The sequence below is a fragment of the Nylanderia fulva genome, unplaced genomic scaffold, assembly GCF_048542155.1.
Source record: "Nylanderia fulva isolate GAGA-0341 unplaced genomic scaffold, ASM4854215v1 Scaffold83, whole genome shotgun sequence".
NCBI classification, from domain to species: Eukaryota; Metazoa; Arthropoda; class Insecta; order Hymenoptera; family Formicidae; genus Nylanderia; species Nylanderia fulva.
In genome coordinates this window covers 429,059-442,092 of record NW_028190950.1, presented here as the reverse complement: position 1 = coordinate 442,092, position 13,034 = coordinate 429,059, and the positions used below count along the sequence as shown (strand labels likewise).

General features: G+C 44.5%; 1 protein-coding gene and 1 pseudogene across 1 annotated transcript; one reads left to right on the top strand and one right to left on the bottom strand.

The window, feature by feature from the left end:
• Positions 1-1,165: 1,165 nt before the first annotated feature.
• On the bottom strand, positions 1,166-7,213 carry LOC146719876 (uncharacterized). The gene is made up of 3 exons (XM_085489437.1): positions 4,513-7,213; positions 2,828-4,431; positions 1,166-1,360 (listed from the first exon to the last, which is right to left on the bottom strand). The coding sequence occupies exons 1-3, from the start codon at positions 7,211-7,213 to the stop codon at positions 1,166-1,168; spliced, it is 4,500 nt and encodes a 1,499-aa protein (XP_085345563.1).
• Positions 7,214-9,333: 2,120 nt separating this feature from the next.
• On the top strand, positions 9,334-11,405 carry LOC146719875 (uncharacterized; annotated as a pseudogene).
• The last annotated feature ends 1,629 nt before the right edge of the window (positions 11,406-13,034 follow it).

Sequence of the window (13,034 nt, the reverse complement as noted above, 5' to 3'; positions counted from 1 at the left end):
ATTCCGTTGCTTCGCGAAATGAGACCTTGGGGAGTTGAGGCGACTCCATATGTGGGCCGGGTTGCCCGTTTGAATCGTCGAGGGACAATAAGGGTTGTCCAGAGAGCCGTAGAGACGGACTGGTCTCTCTGCGGAGACGAGCTACTTCCCGGCGCAATTCCTCCATTTCAGCGAGGATGCTATCTTTTAACGCCGTCATTTCTCGAGGAGCGGCGTCCTCCGACGTTTTTTGCATTATTTCTCTAAGGGTTTCCAACTCGCGCTCTCTCTTATCCTGCTTTTTACGTTGGTCGGTTAGGTAGGCGGCTTCGTCTTTCAAACTATTTTCTTTAGACCTTAACGCGGCTTCCCTAGTCTTTAGTCTAGTCTGAGTTTCGGCTAACTCGGTTTCTCGTTGTTTTAGTTTCAACTGAATTTCAGCTAACTCTGCTTCGGAAAACTCTTTCCTCGTTCCCTCCTTTTCTACCGAATCTTCCCTTTCTCCTTGTTTCCGGCGCGTGTCAACCATAGCTCGGAAATTACGTATCCCACCGCTGTCACCAATTTTGTTACGTCCCGTTCGCAGTCGCGGCGTGTTATTCGCGAGTGTATGATTCGCGTTGCACGTACTCGAACTATTGCGGGAGACAACGTCGTATTACGGAAATTGTTCCGGGGATAGCCACGACGAAGGGTTTTCCGACAAAGGTTGCACGATGCGGAGGAAAGGGAAAGAATGTGTTACCCTTAAAGTAGCAGTTACGGCGTGGAGCCTATCTGTAATTCTACAGTTATAATCGTGGTTCCGTCTTCTATCCTCGCCGGGACGCTATCTGGGTTACGCGAGTAGTCTTCGTATACAGACTCGCAAAGTTCGCATAGGTCACCCGCCCGTGAGAGGGTGAGGCGGTTGCTGCAAGTTCCGCAAACTGTCCCAACTAATAATCCACCTATGGTTAGGCTATGTTTCCGGATCCGCGTCCAGAACAATTGAGAAGTTCGAGGTAACGCGGCGAAGCATGAAAGACAAAGAGCGGCTTTAGTTTCAAAATGGATGTACCCGATACCAACTTGACAGTAATACGGAGGCTCGAGAGGTATTAGGAGATTGACTCCTGGAAGAGGGGTTACACCTCTAAAGGGGATTGGGCACATCTATACTTGCCACGTTAGTTGTATTAAAAGATCATGCGTTGTTCGCTCGTAGATGGTTGATGAGACCGGACGTTGTCGAGAGGTCGGTAAATGTCGGTAAAGTGAGTCGATGTGGCGTCGATATAACGTCGGCAACTATCGGTAACGATCGTCGGTAAAGGCCGTCGGTATAAGCCGGTGGTAAATCGTTGGTAAGATCGTCGATAAAAGAACGTACGTCGGTATACTGTTGGTAAATCGAGAGTATTCTTAATAGTTTATTGTTTAAATGACTACTTTGTTGTACGGATTTACGAAGTTATTTCTTGAGACACGAAGATTTTTAAAAGATTGAATTATTTGCGTTTTTCCGTGTTAGAAGTTCGAGAGTTGTACCGTGTGCAGTGGACGACCCTAGTTTTATAGCCTGACCCTTTTTTTATAGCTTCCGCAGTGACGATGGAAAAGAGGAAAAATGCGTCGGAGATTTTTCTAGAATGTTCTCTTCCACGTGGTAAAACCGTCTCTGAATTTGCTAACACGCGCGATTCCTCAGGTTAACATGAATTTCACTTACCTTTAGTAGCACTTTCTTGATCGTGTCGGCTCGTACTTGGAGGTAGTGCGTGCGGCGAGGGTCGTTCACTGGGATGTTTGGCGGCGGCAGGCGTCGTGGTTGGAACGTTATTGGTATGCACTTCCACTGTAGGAGTTCGTCGCTCTTATTATTTTTAATGTTGAAAATGTCCTCGTATTCAGGATCGGCCTGATACTCCACTCCGAGAAATTGAGAGTATTCCTCGGTCGCTGATTCACGATAGAGTCGGTTTAGTTTTCGTAGTTGATTCTTCCTTCCCGCGCGTCGCGTCTTAGGCATATTGAATTTGATGCATCCTCTGAATGATTACTCAAATAAGGAGGGTTGATATGCGGCGGACCTCACTATCAATTCCTTATTTTGGCAAATGCTGAGAATGTTAATTCTAACTGTGATGAGCGGTGGTCCGCTCCAAAACAGTTTAAATTATTCTGAATTCAAATGCCGTATGACAGATTTAAACGCTCTCGTATTTTATCACGGGAGTGGAAGTTTTGAGGAGTACTGAACACTAGTTTTCACACATGAATACACTGATTTATTCGTATAGTAGTACAGGATTTGAAACTAGAACTTAGAATTTAGACTTAGACTTAGAATTTAGATTTTAGAGTTAGGATATTATACTTAGAGTTAGAATTTTAGAATTAGAGTTAGAATTTGGACTCAGAGTTAGAATTTAGAAGTGCGACTGTACTGTTCGGTGTCGCGCAGAGAACTGACGAAATTCGGGACTGTTCTAAGGTCCTTCGTTTCGGCGGCTCGGGCCTGCGGCGGCCTGGAGAGGAGGAACTCTCCGGAGTAGGGGCTCTCACCGTGGTGGGAGACCCTTAGGCGCTACGAAGCGCCACGCTTAGTTTCTAGGCGGAGTTAAGCGTCATGGCCGGCTTTGGCGCGTTTTTCAAATAATGTTTGATAGTTTTAGGATTTATTTCTTATAGATGGAAAAAAAATTTACATACCCGGACATAGTAATGAAGCCGGACGTGACAGCGGCAGACCTCTTCGGCTAGCGAACCTCTGATAGGCTGCAAGAAAGCCGGGCGTGGAGTAATCTTTCACTAATTCGAGGTGAATCGCCCTTGTAGCAAGACAAACAAACAGAGCGATATATACCTTTCTGGCCTTTTGCCCTCTGCCGACGAATGAAATTACGTGGAGTGGGCCGGCGTAATCAACCCCACAATGAGTAAAAGGCGCCGAAGGAGTGACACGAGCGGCTGGAAGGTCGCCCATGAACTGAGAAGACAATTTAGCCGCGTGACGAGTGCAAACTACACATTTTCGAATGTGCGCCTTTACTGAGCTGCGGCCTCCAATGAGCCAGTATCGCTGACGCAGCACACGGAGTACTAGCTGTGTCCCCCAGTGGAGCATGGATTTATGAGCGCGATCAATTAAGAGATCGGATAAGTGATGTTTCGGAATTATTATAGGATGTTGCTCGTCATAGCTGGGCGCGGAATTCGTCAATCGCCCGCCAAGACGGAGTAAAGAGTCCTCTCCTAGAAAAGGACTCAATCTGCTCAACGAGCTCGAATGCGGCATGGTGCCGTTATTCTTTAGTGAGCGCGTTTCCCGCTCGAAGAATCTCTGTTGCAGATAGCGCAACCAGAAGATTTCCGCCCTCCTAAACTCATCGGCGTTCAGAAGGGGGGAGAGTTTGGAGCGAGACGCGCTCTTTTCTTTTACACGAAGAATAAAGCGATTCATATAGGCAGTCACGCGGACAAGCTTGGTCCAAGTGGAGAACCTATATGGGAGTTCCCATTCCTCGGCCTCTTGAACATGGAGCGTCACAGGCCGTCTTCTTTCCACCGACACCTGCTGATTGGTGGCAGAGTCGAGCGGAGCTGAGACATTCAGAATCGGCCACGCAGTTGATGGCTTCTGAAGCCATCGTGGACCGTTCCACCATAGCGGGTGAGTCACGAGCTCGCAGGCGGTCAAGCCGCGCGAGGCACAGTCCGCCGGATTATCTCGAGACGGAACGTGATTCCAACAAACAGAATCCAGACAGGTATGCACTTCGGATACGCGGTTAGCCACGTAGGTGCTCCATTTTGATGGATGTTGACGGAGCCACGCGAGAGCGATGGTCGAATCCGTCCATCCGTATATTGGAATCGAAGGTAATTTCAACGATGTCAAGGTCCACTTGATTAGCCGGCTGAGGAGGACGATAGCGTTCAGTTCCAAGCGCGGGATGCTTACGGTTTTGATCGGCGCGACCTTTGTTTTAGCAGCGAGCAGAGTGATTTGAAACTTCGTTGGCGAAGGAAGCACTCGAATATAAACGACCGCCGCGTAAGCGCGGTTTGAAGCGTCGGCAAACCCGTGGATTTCGAACGCGAGGTTATTGGAATGTCGACCGGTCCAACGCGGTATTCGGACGCGGTTTAATGATTCTAAATCGTTGGTGTAGCTCTCCCAACAATCGCGCAACTCCTCTGGAAGAGGGGAGTCCCAATCACATTTGAGAAGCCATAATTCTTGTAGCAAGATTTTCGCGGTTACAACCGGAGCAGCCCATCCTAGTGGGTCGTATAATTTTGCCGTGAACGAGAGAACGGAACGTTTCGTGTGCGTAACCGATCTCAACGGAGTTATCACAAATTTGAACGCGTCCTCTTTTGCAAGCCATGAAAGCCCGAGAACCTTGAGGTCATCTTTTTTTACGAGTAAGTGATCGGTGACTTCCGGCTGATGAGCCGAAAGTCCTTGAAGAAGAGAGGAGGCATTAGAAGCCCACTTTCGTAGTTGGAAACCTCCCTTTCGCAAAATTTATACTAGTTGGACACGAGCTTCTATCAATGAAGTCGTATCGTCCGCGCCAAAGAGCGCATCGTCCACGTAGAGGGACTCGCTGAGAATTGGAACAGCCGCGGGATAGTTGTCGCCTTCATCTAGAGAAAGCTGTTTCAGTACCCTCATTGTGAGGTACGGAGCGGGGGCGAGCCCGTACGTTACAGTGAAAAGGCGATAGTGTTCAATCGGCCCATCGGCCGACGATCGCCATAAGATTCTTTGAAAATCCGCGTCAGACGGATGCACGAGAATTTGGCGGAACATTTGAGCAATGTCCGCCGTGTAAACAAATTGCCATTGACGCCAGCGCAATAATATAGCGGAGAGGTCTTGCTGCAGTCTCTGACCGATCAGTAAGTGATCGTTAAGCGAAGTCTTATTGCTCGTTTTGCACGAAGCGTTGAAGACAACGCGCAATTTCGTAGTGCAACTCGAGTCGCGCAAAACGGGATGATGAGGAATATATACCGGCTCGAACTCGGAGCGGTCAGATAATTCCACCTTCCTCATATGACCGAGCGAATTATACTCTCGTAAGAACTCGTTGTACTGCGCGTGAAGTTCAGGACGAAGCCGTAGCTTTCCTTCCATTTTATTATAAAGCGAGGTTGCAATGTGCAAAGAATCACCGATTTTTATCGGGAAATCATGCCTGAAGGGCAATCGAACCGCATAGCGTCCCTGAGGGGTACGATAGTGGTTGGCGATGAAATGAACCTCGCACCTCTCCTCCTCCTCCGTGAGGGGGACAGGCCGCGAGATCTCCTCATCTTCCCAGAACTTCTGGAGAAGAGAGTGCGTGCTTTGTTCCAACACGCAGTTTAATACAGATGCTTGAGCAGTAGTAGTCGGCCTACTATTTGTGGGGCCGGAAAGGATCCAACCGAGAGCGGTCAATTGCGCTGTCGGAGTTCCAATAGGACCTTGACGGACATCGCGCTTCAGAAGCGAGCCGTAAAGGTCAGCACCGATCAACAAATGAATTTGATGTTGACTGGAAGGATCAGGATCAGCAAAAGATAGACCCTGTAAATGAGGCCACGCATCGAAGGGCTGAATCCGCGAGGCAGCGTATGAAGTAATACGTTGAAAAATGTAAGCCGTCAGAGGAAAGCTCGGATCGGCTTGAGCACACGGGGTTAACTGTAGTGTTACGCGCGATTTCGCAGTACCCGTGTATTTTTCGCCGAAGCATTTAATTTGTAAATCGGCTCGTTGCCGTTTAGTGCGCAACGTCTGTGAGAGCGATTCTGATATAAAGCTAAAGGTGGATCCTTGGTCCAACAACGCGCGAACCTTTAAGCAGCGACCCTCCCCCGTGTGGAGGTCGACCCATGCCGTCGCCAAGAGGACATTTGGATGTTCCTGAAGCGAGGGCGGTACTATCTGGACGGCCGCGACCGTATTGACCGTCTGATTCGTGATCGCATTAGATGCGGCTTGTGACGCAGATTCGGAGGTAGTAGCCTCGGAACTGGCCAAGTTATCGGAGACATTTTGATTTGCCGCTGAATGCAGCAATGTGTGATGCGAGCGACGACATTGTCTGCACCGATATTTGCTCGGGCATTTCGACGGGAAATGTCCGGACTTTAAGCAGTTAAAGCAAAGTTTATGCTGGCGCGCGAGAGCAAAACGCTGTGAAGCTGATTTCTTCGCGTAGTCTTCGCATTTCGAAACGTGATGCTCACCGGAGCAACAAATACATTTAAAGGCAGTCACGTTGTTTACCGTTAAACGCGGTTTATCATTTTTCGAAGAACCGGAGTCCTTGCTTAAATCGGCAAAGTCCGACAAGCCGCGTATACGAAGAGTTAAAAACTCATTAAGCTCCTGATAAGAAGAAGACTCATTTCGTTTGATTCGCGTTAAATTCCATTCGGTACGTGTTCTCGCGTTAAACTTTTGCGTTATTGTATAAACAAGAATGTCGTCCCATTGTTCTATCGGACGATCGAGATTTTTTAACGCGGCTAATGATGCAGACACTGTGTCGCGCAATTTTCGCAAATCGCTTACAATCTCGCTTTTCATTAGTGGAAGGCTAATAAACGCGTGTAAATGAGCATAGATTAACGCTTGCTTATCGTCATATTCATTAGTTAACAATTGCCAGGCAGATTCGTAATTCGCATCGGAAATTTTTAAATTATTGATCAGCAAGGAAGCGTCTCCCGTTACGCTCGTTTTTAAGTAATGAAATTTTTGAGAATTTGAAAGAGCGTCGTTAGTTACTACGAGAGATTCAAAAATGTTTCGGAAGTTTTCCCAATCGGTTAATTTCCCAGAAAACTTTGGCAGCGCGATGCGTGGCAATTGGAAGCAATGATTATCTGTTTCGCGAACGGAGGAATCGGAACTACGATCGGTAAACGGAATTGTATTAGGAGATAATCGACTTATCGTATCTTGCAGCAGATCGGCCGTGTCGATGTAGACATCCTCAGCTCTCAGGAACTCTTCCAGAGTGAAGTACGGCAAGGTCGTTTGCTGCTCCGTGGTCGTCTTTTGAAGCAGTTTGACATGAAGGCCGCGGCAGGCGGCCCAGTGCTCCTCCAACTTAGCAAGCCTACTTCGCGTCTTGGCGAGTGTCACGTTTGATTTGGCCAGCTTTTTGAAGTTGACGAGATCTCGTTTGATCTCGTCAATACAAGCTCCCTGCTCGATGAGCAGGTCACTCACGGCATTCGACATGATTATCGATGCCGGATTGTTGAATCGTTTATCGATTATTCGCTACTGAAGCAAAATATTCAAGCGCGCGCGCAGACTTGAAGCGCCCGCTGATTGACGCGCGAGAGAGAGTGAGAGAGTCCGAGCGCGAGTTAGCGTACCGTCACGTTAAGCCGTTATCGGCTGTCTTTCTCACACGAAGCGATTGCGTGGCGCGTGATAGCGGCGTCGAAATTGCAAATCGCGTGGTTTTTTAAATCTTTAGAAACGTCGAAAATCACCGAAATGATCGAGAGAGTCAAAAAGAGATGCACGACGCGGACGCGTGATAGCGGCGTCGAGATAGCAAGTCGCACACTTTTTGAAATGTTTCGAAACGTCGAAAATCAACAAGATAATCGAGAGAGTCACAGAGAGATGCACGACGCGGACGCGTGATAGCGGCGTCGAAATAGCAAGTCGCGCACCTTTTAAATGTTTAGAAACGTCGAAAATCAACAAGATGATCGAGAGAGTCACAGAGAGATGCACGACGCGGACGCGTGATAGCGGCATCGAAATAGCAAGTCTCACACCTTTTAAATGTTTAGAAACGTCGAAAATCAACAAGATGATCGAGAGAGTCACAGAAAGATGCACGACGCGTACGCGTGATAGCGGCGTTCGCGGTCGTTTGCACTGTGGTCTGCGAGAGTCAAAAGTCAGTGAGAAAAAAAATGCACTGGTTAAGATTCACCGGTGCGGTGCGCGTGATAGCGGCGCACGCTCACTGAGAGTCACTGTTAATCAGTAAGAGTCACGATTAATCATTGAGAGTCACTGCGATTATCGTAACGCAAAGCGCGTGCTTGCGGCGTTTGCGGATAACTCGCGAATGTTCACCGCACTCAATTAAGAAAATCACTGGGGCGTGATAGCGGAGTACACGTGCAGTCACTAATCTCGAACGGCGTTTAACTGCCGTCCGAATGCAAAATTGCAAAGCGCGTGATAGCGGCGCTTGCACTGCAAGTGACACTTCAACGTCGAAATTCTGTCTACTCAAATGCAGAATTCGATGTACACCGGATACGTGAGGGTGCGTGACCGTCACGTGGCCGGAGCGCCGCGGCTTAGGCCGGAGCGACGGCAGGCGCGCGATCGAGAGAGCCGCAGCTAGAGAGAGAGAGAGCGAGCGAGAGAGCTTCGGAGCGCGCGGCGTGATACCGTCTCTCTCGCTCTTCGCGTCTTGGAGAGAGCGAGAGAGAGAGAGAGAGAGAGAGAGAGAGAGAGAGAGAGAGAGAGAGAGAGAGAGAGATCTTCGGAACGCGCGCGACGGTGATCCGTCTCTCTCGCTCTTCGCGTCTTCGAGAGAGAACGAGAAAGAGAGAGAGAGAGAGAGAGAGAGAGAGAGACTGTTTCGGAGCGCGCGCGACGGCTAATTGTCGTGTAGCGCGGTCTCACTCCCGCACACGGAGTCTCTCTACTCCAAACAAGAACGCGTAATTAGCGGATTTCTCGTGCCGCAGATCACTGCGTTTCTAAATTTACTGCCCCGATATAGGCACACGAGGCAGAAATTGTCAATCGTTCGAATAAGGTACGAAACGAAGGAGCTCGTTCTTTTCGCGATTTCATTATCACTCGATCGGTTTTTTAAAATCCGGCTCGAAGGACCATTTATTTTGTATAAGTTTTAACGTTGTAGGATGCCGGGTTAACGTGATCAAATGATTGTACGCGTTTGAAACGGTTTAAATTAGTTTATTCACTTTTACAAGTTCGTCGCGTACGAGACTTATGTTTCTCGGCGCTCACTCTCTCGAGGACTGACTCGAGGGCTGCGCGAATTTCGGAGCTCGCGTAGGGCGGCAGCCGATCGGGGTCCTCGATTGGACCATCAGAAAATCAGGCGATGTACACACGCCAATTAGCGGCGAGTGTACACGTTAGTTTCACGTGTTTCCTTGGCGTAAACACTAAGGAATTTAACAAAAAACATTCTAAAAAATTCGATCGTCCTCGAGGATTCGCTCCGAAGAACGAATTTTCAACAACACCAATCCAAAAAAATTGTAATCAAGTTATCTGAGGAACTACGTACAGTTTATTTGGATGAAGAACTAAACTTACAATTCAATGAAATTTTTCTAGAAGAAAGAATGGAGATACAATCTGCTGCTAGATCCGTGGAAAAAACTTCAAAAGAAACCATAACAAAATTGTTAGATAAATTATTGGAAGCAAAGCAACGAGACTCTGAACAACAAAATCTAGGGAAAATAGCAGGAAAATTTACAATTGAAAAATTCTCAAATAAAAACCCTAACGCGTACCAATGGGTAAACGATTTTGAAAAAGAATGTGAACGCTTTAACATAAAGGAAGACAAAGGAAAAATTGAAATTTTTAAGCTGTTCCTGGATAAATCCAGCCGAGATTGGTATAGCTGTATGATGATGAAACTCACAATAAATTCTGTTCGAAAATCGAACGGCTGATTGTAAACTGAAAAGACCTAAGAACATTATTGCGTTAAAGCTCATGCAAATCGTGACATGCAACATGCATCATGCATCATTTTTTATTAATATTCTTTAAAATAGCGCTCGGCCGCACCGGTATACATATACCCCGCGCCTGCGAAAAGAAAGCGCTTACGTTAAATCCCCGATAATTGTAAACACCGCGGTCACGCGAGAGGAGATACACTTTAGTTCCGATAACAATAAAAAGATTATTTTTCTAAAAGTAAACAATTACACAAAACGCTCTTTCGACCTCAGCAAAACGATAGAATAAAGAGGATTCTTCTCGACTATTCTAGAAACACGGGCCTATAAAAGCCTCCTCTCTCGTGATCGCGGCGCTCTTCTCCGATTGCTCGTCGTGTCAAGAGTGTGTTGCTACTGTTAGAAAAAGATCGCTTGTCTTTTTCTCTTTACCACGTCTAATTACCGTTGCTTGCGGAACGTTTAATTATTAATTATCGACTCGGCTATTTCTTTTGGATTCTCCTAATCCGTTAACTTTTTGTAAATTCTGTGCGGTTTTCAGTATTTGTAATTTCCTTTGTTTTTAGTTAAAATATAGTTATATTAAACGATACGTGTTTGTCGAGTGTCGTGCTTCGCCGTCTTCTCGCTTCCGACATCCTTATCCTGCCTTCCGTCGCGCACAAATTCAGAATGGAGAAAATGGAAAAAAAATTTTGTGCGAGAACCTTCGATTTGTTTTAATTTTCCGCGCAGAGGCAAATTTATTTATTTATAAGTCGGCTCGCAGATACGAAGGAGACTGGATGCGGAGAAAATTGTAAAGGTGGAGAAATTCACTTTTGAGGCAAAGCAGTTTTATTCAAAACTCTCGCAGACAAGATTAAAACGCGGAAGTTCGCTCTAGAACGAGATAAATTCGCGCGATGCTCTTTTCGCTGATATACACGGAGACGTCTCTTCAGTTCAGACTCCTCGAGTAGACTCATTTTTGATCCTCGCGGAATTCGGCAGCTAAGGGGGCGATCGATCATCCGATCGACGCGTGGCACACGTGCTGAAATCCTATTCGCGGACGATTGCCCCATCACGCTCCGAAACGCGAGACAAAGGCGAGTTTTTGTAGATTCCTCGCTCGCGGAATCGAAAACAACCGGAATAACATCTCGGCGTCGAATATTTTCAATTTCTACGATTGACCTTGCTTCGTCGCTCCGAAAATACGTGACAATTTTAAACAAACTTTATTGAGACATACGCCAATAAAGGATGGTCGGCAATTAGATATGCCTTTTCATTCAAATACCAATCAGGACCTCTGCTGGATTACGCCATCAAGAAAGAAAAACTTTTGCTGGAAATAAGAAAATCAATTGATATAGGTACACTAATAGATTTGATAGCGACAGGCCTTCCAAACTTCGTGTCAGATAGAATTGACAGGGAAACTTTAACAACAACTGAAGACTTGTACAACGAAATCGGAAAACTAGAACATCTGGCAAACAAAAAAAAATTTGAAAATAATAAAAATACAAAAGACCAGAAAACAAAAGAAAAGGAAGGAAAAAACCCTGTACAATCTGTAAAGAAAAAAAAGTATACGATACCACCCCGAACACCTATGCTGGTTCAAATCCGAAGAAAATAAGCAAGAAAAAAAAAACTCTATAAAACATGTTAACAACTCAGTAATTGAAACGAAATTAAACGAAAAAGAAACAAAAAACGAGCAGTAACACCATTAATAAAAGTCAAACTAATAGATCTATTTGGAATTTATGATTCAAGCTCAAATGTCTCTCTGATCAATTCTAAAATATTAAAATTAAAAGGAAGAAAAAACCATTCCAACAACGCAGATTTAATAACAATTAATGGTGTTAAGAAAACAAGTGGTTTGACAACTTTAAAAATTAAAATCTATGAAATAGAAAAAGAAGTCAATGTATATATCATCGATAAAGAAAATTTTATATATGATTTTCTAATTGGATTAGACATGATTAAAGAATTTAAACTGGTCCAGAATGAAGATCTAAGAATAACTCAGAAAAATAACTCAAATCAACAAAATAAAACTAGAACAGAAGAAATTTCTACGAATTTACATAATAATAACGAAGAAAAAAAGTCTCTAGTAAATTTTAATGAACAAGTAAAAAAAGAAAATTTCAAGATAAAAATAAATCACCTGACTCTTAGACAAAAAAGTGATATAAGCGAAATGATTGAAAAGTATAAAACAGTATTTGCAAAGGACAAATATGATATCGGGTTAGTGAAAGAATATGAAGCACGAATAGACCTATTTATTGACAAATACTGTAGTAAAAGGCCCTACAGATGTACTGAGGAAGATAAGAAAGAGATTGAAGGGCAAATATCAAAACTATTGGAAAAAAAACTTATAGAAGAATCCTACAGCCCATTTGCGGCACCAGTAACCTTAGCTTTCAAGAAAGAAGAAAACAAAAAAATTGACTATGCATAGATTTCAGAGACTTGAATAAAATAGTAATACCTCAAGCCCAACCTTTTCCACGGATTGAAGATCTGGTAATAAAGACAAGAAATTGTGAACTTTTTACAACGCTGGATATAAACTCTGCGTTTTGGTCAATCCCCCTAAGGATTGAAGATAAAAATAAAACTGGATTTGTCACTCAGAATGGACACTATCAATGGACTTGCCTACCCTATGGACTAAAAACATCACCAGCGATTTTCCAAAGAATACTTGGAAATATACTAAGAACATACAACCTCACGGACTTCGCTGTAAACTACATAGACAACATCTTAGTATTCTCAAAATCCTTTCCGGAACACATAAACCATTTAAGACAACTATTGGAAGCAATAAAGAAGAAAGGGTTCAGATTAAAATTTACTAAATGCACATTTGCTGAAAACTCAGCGAAATATCTTGGTCATATTATACAAAATAACTCAGTTAAACCAATAAAGGATAATTTAATTTCAATAAAAAATTTTCCAACTCCGAAGACTAGGAAAAATATCAAGCAATTTTTAGGAAAAATAAATTTTTATCACGACTATATACCAAAGAGAGCAATAATCTTAGATCCACTGCATAACTTTCTGAGAAAGAATTAAAACTTTATATGGTCAGACGAATGTCAAAAATCATTCGAGACAACTAAAGAACTGCTATGTTCGAAACCGATCTTGGCAATATTTGACCAAAACCTACCAATAAAAATATACACAGATGCTTGTTTAAAAGGCGTCGGTGCAGTCTTAAAACAAACGCAACCAGATAAAACAGATAAACCAGTGGCATATTTTTCAAAACAATTAAATAAAAATCAAGAAAGAAAGAAAGCGATATACTTAGAATGCCT

Excerpts from the sequence above, each read along its gene's own strand:
- LOC146719876 (XM_085489437.1), bottom strand. The coding sequence starts at position 7,213 with ATGTCGAATGCCGTGAGTGACCTGCTCATCGAGCAGGGAGCTTGTATT. Across the intron at positions 4,432-4,512 it reads GACTTCATTGATAGAAGCTC|GACTTTCGGCTCATCAGCCG; the intron begins GTGTCCAACTAG and ends CTCTTCTTCAAG. Across the intron at positions 1,361-2,827 it reads GAGGGCAAAAGGCCAGAAAG|TATACCGACGTACGTTCTTT; the intron begins GTATATATCGCT and ends ATTTACCAACAG.